The sequence below is a fragment of the Oncorhynchus gorbuscha genome, linkage group LG18 (assembly GCF_021184085.1).
Source record: "Oncorhynchus gorbuscha isolate QuinsamMale2020 ecotype Even-year linkage group LG18, OgorEven_v1.0, whole genome shotgun sequence".
In the NCBI taxonomy this organism is placed as follows: Eukaryota; Metazoa; Chordata; class Actinopteri; order Salmoniformes; family Salmonidae; genus Oncorhynchus; species Oncorhynchus gorbuscha.
Window position 1 is genome coordinate 29,040,254 of NC_060190.1, and position 9,129 is coordinate 29,049,382.

Below are 9,129 nucleotides of genomic sequence, written 5' to 3' on the forward strand. Positions count from 1 at the left end.
TAACTCTTGGTAAGTTTAACATTTTCAGATTTAAATCCTACTGTATGTGTATTCCAACAACAATCTCCGTCCTCACTTCTAGGGACTGCCCTATCCAGAATAGCCTGCTCTCTCACTTTGACAGTTGGGGCTGCTAACATTATCCATTCACCTTCCTCCATGGCTGTTAGTTAGCTACCTTCAAATGCATTTGGAGTTTTTTACAGTGTTAAATACATCAAGATCAATAGCTAATATGAAGTTAGGTAGCTGGTGATATTTAATTAACTTACCCAGCTATCTACACAGTATGTAAAGTTGGCTAGATAGCTGGCTAGCCAACTAGCTAGCTCATTCAGCAGCTCATTTGAGTTAGCCTGCACTGTAGCTAGTTAGATAATAATACTTAAATTTTTATTTCAACATTTTTTAAATGTATTTACTTTACTTGAATAGATTGTCCCAGCCATATGGACAACTGGAAACAGGGCAGCAAAGTTTGTTTGTCACCAGAGTGTTTTATTGCATATTGCTATTAAACTGTTTACCCATTTAATAACTAGACCTTCATTGCTGGATTGGCTTGTGGGGAAAGCCAACTCCACACTATTTATCCCGCATCTGGAGGAGACGAGTTTGGCAAATCGAAACCTTGCTCATCCATTGGACCCAAATTGAATTTATCTGTTACTGGGTCAGGAGATGATGCCACTCCCTCTGACTCACCTCCTGGTGCTGCTGGCAGCGATATGTGTGGCAGAGCCCCTTACCACTCACCAAGAGCCAGAACCTAGAGATTGAAAAACGCCATTGGGTACTTTAGTAGAACTGAGCAGGGAGATGGACCAACCGCAACCCCTGCAGCCTCTTTCACCACCACATCTATCCCCAGCTCCAACCCCCACCCCTCAGTGCCCAGGTAATCAGGTAATGTTGGTGGGCAGCGACAGCTGTGGGTGCCCTGTTGCATGGTGAATATTGGAGGAGAGATCTGCACCTACCCTGTGGGATACACTCTGCAGGGGGCAGCAGAGTGCTAGATATAGATGAGTGCAAAGGGGATGGGCCAGGACCATGCATTCTCTATGCCAACTGCACAAACACACCCGGCTCCTACCTGTGCAAATGTCTCCGTGGTTACCTGATGGGTACAGGAGGATGCCAAGATATTGATGAGTGTGCTCTAGCTGAAGTGACAGGGCTGCAGGCGTGTGGGTCTGGGGCTGACTGCAGGAACACCCCTGGATCCTTCTCATGTTCCTGTCCAATTGGATACGTTATGGCTCTTGATGGACATAGTTGTGTGGACGTTGATGAGTGCAGCTTTGAGGAGCAGTGTCGCAGGGAGCTGGGGAACGTGTGTGTGAACACCCCTGGTAGCTTTGTGTGTCTGCCTGGATTCAGAGCCGAGGTCCCAGCCTGCATCGGCCTCACTCACCCCTATCTGAGATATCGACTGCAGCCCTCATCCTCCACATGCAACATCCGTTTCCCCAAAGCACACACACCCCTGGGTCACTCCTCTTTTCAAGGATCACACTTAAATGTTTGGCTATTTTTATTTTTGAAATTCACTGAGGATGGTCTTCCCCTTTTCTGATGAGCCTCCACCGGTTTAAAGTCATGGTGATCAACTGCACTGATGGAGTGGAAATCACAGAAAATAGGTGTGGCAGTTGCAGCAGTAGAATTAATATTTGGGTGTGAGAGATTTTAGTGCAGAAGGTCTACAGAAAGTTTTGAGAGATGGGGTTACATCCTCCCATGCCGATGGCCTGGTGTTGGGTCATTTTGGGCCAAAGTTGTGGGATGGGGTAGTGGGTTTTGGGGATAATGTATACGATAGATGGTTGTGCAATGTAAAATAAAATACTACTTTCCCATTTTCCTTGTGACCAAAGTGTGCAATCCGCACTCCGACCTGCGAAAGGCAGCAATATGCAACACAGCGTCTAGTCTGCCGGAAATACAAACGAAGAAGAAAAGTATTACGCGTTTGTTTTACAACCAGCCTGTTCGGTTTTTCTCCTTCAGACCAGTCCAAGAAATTACTTTTGTGCTATTTGTTAAAATGGGATGTGATGGTGGAACTATTCCTAAAAGGCATGAGTTGGTAAAAGGCCCAAAGAAAGTTGAGAAGGTATGTAGTGGTATAACGTTAGCTAGCTTTAACCTATCGTAGCAGGCGTAAAATAAACGAACTAGCCTGCACTTTAGCCAACCTTCTTTCAAACATGTTAGCATTTAAAAAAAATTGCTAACGGGTGTTTACATGTTTAGCTAACTGGCTTCGCTAGCTAACGTTTTTTTTTAATCAGGGAAGATGTGTCCGCCCAAACTGAACTAATGTTAGTCAAATTAAATGTATACATTTAGGTAGCTAGCTTTCTTGTATTAACTGGTTAACACGCCATGTTCACACAGTCAGCTAACGTTAGTTCTAACTTATTTAGTGCCTATTGACGATGGTATAGTCTGACTGAAGATGTTTTGTAAGAGGACCGACGCTGGCTCTAAACGTTAACACACATCACTTGCTGTACGTTTTTGGAAACATAAGCAACGTAGCTACCTTTTCATATCAGATAAATAGTTTAAGAAACAAAATGTTAAATTACCATACACCTTTTTATATAGGGTTCCTACACGGCCATATTTTCATGTTTACAACGCTTTTTTACGCAACACACGGCGTGGACTAGATAGCTACCTGTGTTAATTAGCATCTTAAAAGCATGGGGACCGGGTGGGTATAATGTGTGTTACGTTCCAACATGAATCTGTTCCAAAAACTTAGTAACTATCAAGGTTGCCAACAAACAACGCATACGAAGTTGTATAGCGGCAGAATAAGATACCAGGTAGGGAGGGAGTGGGCAATTTTGTGGAGTTTTTCACTCACCACTTTTATTCCGAAAAATGCCTGTCCTGGTTAGCCTATGGACAAACATTAAGAATAAACTACGTGGTGAGTTGATGCCTGTTCGGCAGCAAGTTAGCTAGGTGAATTGATCATGCTACTTTGTGTGCGTTGTTTGTTGGCATCCTTGTTTACGACGTCTTTGGAACAGATTCATGTTGGAACGTTCCACAAATTATACCCACCCCCTCACTCTGTCAAGCATTATTATGGTGTATGCCTGCCTGTAAGTCTTTGCTAGTGTCTGTGTGATGTGTGTTAGAAACGTGATTTATGTTTCTAGAACCATAAACAGAACATGTAAGGTTCTTGGACTAACATTAGGCTCCTTTAGTCCATTATTGGGCTAGCTAACAAGGGGCTTTATGGCACAGGTGGTAGTCAATCAGAGTTGCACCATGGCTGTAACCTCTCTATCACTATTCTTGCAAGCAAAATATTTCAGATATAACCAATTGCAACTGAACAGTGCAGTGGGCAGCAGCTAAATTGAATGTGTAAATATTTCTGCACTACAGGTTGACAAAAATGCAGAGCTTGCTGCCCGGTGGAAGTACTGTGCTCTCAGTACAGAGAAACTCCGGCGCCCTATTGTTGCTTGTGATCTTGGAAGGTGAGGACTTTTTCAAATCAGTTTGTTGTGAACTAGTCATATAGTATGACACCATTTTGTTTCTCGCAATCTACAATATTTTGTGTTGGCATTATCAGTCTCCTAGGTGTCCCTATTAGATAATTGGATATAATCAGCCTTTTAGTAATATGAAAATCAAAAAGTAAGTGCTACTTGTTGATTGGGTGCAGTTAAGAATTAAATGGTGCTGAATATTATTAGCTTAGGTATAGGCTACTTTTAGATACTTCTAATCACACATGGATTTCATAATCAAAATGCTATTCTTGCTTACAGACTCTATAACAAAGATGCTGTGATTGAGTACCTTCTGGATAAATCTGCAGATAGACCCAACAGCGAGGTTGCATCACACCTTCGTGGCATTAAGGTATGGTAATTTTCCATGATTTCAGCTGAGGCCACGTATCATTTCATTATCTAAAGTGAATCAAGTGTGTGTTTGTGTGTGTGTCATTCCACAGGATATAAAGGAGCTGAACCTGACTGACAACCCAGCCTGGGAGGGCGAGAGAAGGAACACCAAAGGGGACCGCTATGAGGACATGCACTGTGCCATGTTCATCTGTCCTGTGGTGGGCCTGGAGATGAATGGCAAACATAGGTATGGTGTGTGTGTGTTGCTATGGTGTGCACTAATGAATATGACTCTATATACAAGCATCTCATCAATGTCTGCATCTTATCAATGTCTTTCAATGACAAGCGTAGAGTGGGGCATTTTGACCCGGAAGTGTAATCTCACGATGTCTGCATTTTGCTGAGTCCTGGCACTGAATCATGTCCATTAACCTAGAGCCTGAGTGCCAGCCTGTCTGCGCTATCAAATCAAATCAAATGTATTTATATAGCCCTTCGTACATCAGCTGATATCTCAAAGTGCTGTACAGAAACCCAGCCTAAAACCCCAAACAGCAAGCAATGCAGGTGTAGAAGCACAGTGGCTAGGAAAAACTCCCTAGAAAGGCCAAAACCTAGGAAGAAACCTAGAGAGGAACCAGGCTATGTGGGGTGGCCAGTCCTCTTCTGGCTGTGCCGGGTGGAGATTAGAACAGAACATGGCCAAGATGTTAAAATGTTCATAAATGACCAGCATGGTCGAATAATAATAAGGCAGAACAGTTGAAACTGGAGCAGCAGCACGGCCAGGTGGACTGGGGCCAGCAAGGAGTTGTCATGTCAGGTAGTCCTGGGGCATGGTCCTAGGGCTCAGGTCCTCCGAGAGAGAGAAAGAAAGAGAGAGAATTAGAGAACGCACACAGGACACCGAATAGGACAGAAGTACTCCAGATATAATAAACTGAACCTAGCCCCCCGACACAAACTACTGCAGCATAAATACTGGAGGCTGAGACAGGAGGGGTCAGGAGACACTGTGGCCCCATCTGAGGACACCCCCGGACAGGGCCAAACAGGAAGGATATAACCCCACCCACTTTGCCAAAGCACAGCCCCCACACCACTAGAGGGATATCTTCTATAAGTTTTTTAACTCTGTCACAAACTGATCTGGGACCAGGGTATGTGCAGTAGGCCTCAGTGCTAAACTATAGAGATGAGATTCTGAGTGATGATGTGCGCCACTACACTATTTGTGCATTGCCCTATTTTTATTTTATTTTTTAGGTCTAATGCAGCCTTTAAAAAAAAAAATATGTATCTCTATTTAAATCATTTCTGGGTAATAATTTTAGAACCTTACTGTAATTGTTTTCAATTAAAATGGTCAAAGATAAACAAAAAGCTTCTTAGAAAATATAGCAATTTCTCAAGCAAGAATTTTACCAGGACTGTCTGGGAGTGGTCTATGTGGGGAGGAGGGAAAATGAAAACGAGTTATTGGCAGAGGTTTGGAACTCTCTTATTGGTCTATTAACTAGTTTCAAGTATTGTGCACATGTACAGTGAAATGCTTTTCCTGAAATCTCTTCCAACAATGCAGTAATCAATATCCGTAGTACTATAAAGTAAAGTAGAACAAAAACACACAAGTAAGTAATTAAGCTATATACAGGGTCAGTGCCAATACCATGTTTACAGAGTGCAGGGATACTGAAGTAGTAGGGGTAGTTACATTCTATGCCATGTAATGCATGTGGACACCTGCTCGTTGAACATTTACATTTTTAAATCATGGGCATTCAAATGGAGTTAATCACACCTTTGCTGCTATAACAGCCTCCACTCTTCTGAGAATTTCTGTGGGGACTTACTTCCATTCAGCCACAAGACCATTAGTGAGGTCAGACACTGATGTTGGGTGATTAGGCCTGGCTCGCAGTCGGCGTCCCAATTCATCCCAAAGGTGTTCGATGGGGTTGAGGTCAGGGCTCTGTGCAGGCCAGTCAAGTTTTTCCACACGGATCTTGAAGAACATTTCTGTATGGACCTCTCTATGTGCATGGGGTAATTGTCATGTTTAAACAGGAAAGGGCCTCTTCCAAACTGTTGCCACAAAGTAGGAAGCACAGAATTGTTGAGAATGGCATTGTATGCTGAAGCGTAAATATTTCCCTTCACTGGAACCAAGGGGCCTAACCCAAACCATGAAAAACAGCCCCAGACCATTATTCCTCTTCCACCAAATTTTACAGTTGGCACTATGCATTGGGGCAGGTAGTGTTCTCCTGGCATCCACCAAACCCAGATTAGTTGGTCGGACTGCCAGATGGTGAAAAGTGATTCATCACTCCAGAGAACGCATTTCCACTGCCCCAGAGTCCAATGGTGGCAAACCAGCCAATGCTTGGCATTGTGCGTAGTGAGCTTAGGCATCTACTGTCAATATTTGTCTATGGAGATTGCATGGCTGTGTGCTCAGTTTTATACAGCTGTCAGCAACGGGTGTGGATGAAATGGCCAAATCCACTAATTTGAAGGAGTGGGGAGTTTCTGGCACCAGATCCCATTTGACTACAATACCACTATGGCTGCATTTACACAGGCAATTCTGAACTTTTTTTCATTAATTCGTCTCTTGACCAATCAGATCAGCTCTTTTGTAAAAAATTGGGCAAAATATCGGAATTGGTCTGCCTATGAACCACAGTGGCAGCTTGGCTTGATAATGATCCCCTGTCCAATCCCAATTTGCTAAAATATCACCATTGCTAAATATAAAAGTTTCGGTAAGAGGGTGATAATTCCTATGGCAGAGTTGTTTTTCATTTACTGGTGGTAGCACTATATTTTCCCTTACAATAGACGTGTTGCATTACAACCTTAACCCTAAACCTTATACGATCTTGTTTCTCTCAGGTTCTGTTTCCTGCAGACCTGTGGCTGTGTGTTTTCAGACCGGGCCCTGAAAGAAGTCAAGACTGAGATCTGCCACAAGGTAGGACACAAGGTAGAACAGTGCATTCGAAAGTATTCAGACCCCTTGACTTTTTCCACATTTTGTTTTGTTTCAGCCTTATTCTAAAATTGATTCAATAGTTTTATCCCTTCAATTTACACCATAATGACAAAGCAAAAACAGGTTTTTAAAAATGTTTTTGCAAATTTTAAAAAACTATCACATTTACATAAGTATTCAGACCCTTTACTCGGTACTTTGTTGAACTACCTTTGACAGCAATTACAGCCTCGTCTTCTTGGGTATGTTGCTACAAGCTTGGCACACCTATATTTGGGGAGTTTCTGCCATTCTTCTTGGCAGATCCTCTCAAGCTCTGTCAGGTTTAATGGAGAGCATCACTGCACAGTTATTTCCAGGTCCCTTCAGAGATGTTTGATCAGGTTCAAATCCGGGCTCTGGCTGGGCCACTCAATGACATTGAGACTTGTCCTGAAGCCTCTCCTGTGTTGGCTTTGCTGTGTGCTTAGGGTCATTGTCCTGTTGGAAGGTGAACATTCACCCCCAGTTTGCAATCCTGAGCACTCTGCAGCAGGTTTTCATCAAGGGTTTCTCTGTACTTTGCTCCGTTCATCTTTCCCTCGATCATGACTCGTCTCCCAGCCCCTGCCTCTGAAGAACATTCCCACAGCATGATGCTACCACCACCATGCTTCTCTGTAGGGATGATGCCAGGTTTCCTCCAGAAGTGACTCTTGGCATTCAGGCCAAAGAGTTCCATCTTGGTTTTGTCAGACCAGAGAATCTTGTTTCTCATGATCTGAGAGTCTTTTGGCAAACTTCAAGCAGGTTGTCACGTGCCTTTTACTGAGGAGTGGCTTCCGTCTGACCACTTTACCATAAAGGCCTGATTGGTGGAGTGCTGCAGAGATGGTTGTCCTTCTGGATGGTTCCCCCATCTCCACAGAAGATCTCTGTCAGTCACCAACGGGTTCTTGGTCACTTCCCTGACCAAGGCCCTTCTCCCCCGATTGCTCAGTTTGGCCTGTCGCTTTACAGACAATTCCTACTACTTATTGGGTTTGTCTTTGCTCTGACATGCACTGTCAAATGTGGGACCTTATATTGACAGATGTGTGCCTTTTCCAAATCATGTCCAATCAATTGAATTTACCACAGGTGGACTCCAATTAAGTTGTAGAAACATCTCAAGGATGATCAATGGAAAAAGGAATCACCTGAGCTCAATTCCGAGTCTCATAGCAAAGGATCTGAATACTTTTGTAAATATGTTTTTTCTTATATACATTTGCAATAATTTAGTTCATTTTAGAATAAGGCTATAATGTAACAAAAGGGGAAGAGGCCTGAATACTTTCCAAATGCACTGTAAAACATACACCACATCTATTCAACAAGGTCTGTGCTACATTTGTCAAATTAGTAACAAAACAAGGTACCACCATGGTTAACTTTTTTTGGTTGGTAAAACCAATAAGAGGGTAGGCTCTCACAAAGTATATAGACTCCAATATCTTCATTTTTTCCCCCCCACTAGCAGCAGCGGCAGGGGAAAAAGCTTTTTCACAGGTGTTTCAGTCCAAGCCTTCAGTGTGTACTAAAATAAGATATTGGAATGTTCTGTATGCAAACCTCTACCCTCTTATTATTGAATCAGTTACTACCCTGTCTACACATTTTCCTTTGTTACACAAAACCTGCTGTTATAGTCAGTCATCTGTATTTTGACAGTAGAGAGAGTTTTCAAATGGAGGGTGGTGCTGTTTGTGTCTTCTACTGTAGATTAATCAACCTTTAGGACGGCGTGTCCCTGCACAGTTGTCAGACAGGTACATAGAGGTGGTGCTAACTGTGAACCAGTTAGCTGTTTGTGCTCACATGTGAATGATTAACCTTCCGGTCTGCTGTTTTTGACTTGTTTGGTTACTTTGAGTTCCATGGAGTTGGCCACAGGTCCATTTCTGTTCTTATGGCGTCAATTGTTTGCCTTGATATGGAGATACGAATTTCCCTGGTTTGAAATTTCGAAATTATACAGTATGTGTGGTTTAGCAAAGGAAAGCAAATAAAATGTTGGAGCTACTGTATCTGATTGCCATCTTTTACATAGAAAAGTACCATGGTGCCCCATTCACCATGCCTGCTGCACTGTGTTCTAACATTTCTATTGATTACATGTTCTATTTAAGGTAAGAATGTGATAGGTAAGTAGGACACACAATGCACAGGAAACAGCAGATCGCCTCCAGAAATTCAATGTGCTGTAACTTTACGGCA

General features: G+C 42.9%; 1 protein-coding gene across 1 annotated transcript; it reads left to right on the top strand.

Moving 5' to 3' along the window:
* Positions 1-1,943: 1,943 nt before the first annotated feature.
* Positions 1,944-9,055, top strand: LOC124004002 (replication termination factor 2-like). Its single transcript, XM_046312720.1, has 6 exons — positions 1,944-2,119; positions 3,418-3,512; positions 3,810-3,903; positions 3,998-4,137; positions 6,792-6,870; positions 8,393-9,055. Exons 1-6 carry the CDS (start codon positions 2,051-2,053, stop codon positions 8,456-8,458), a joined length of 543 nt encoding a protein of 180 aa, XP_046168676.1. The 5' UTR covers positions 1,944-2,050; the 3' UTR covers positions 8,459-9,055.
* The last annotated feature ends 74 nt before the right edge of the window (positions 9,056-9,129 follow it).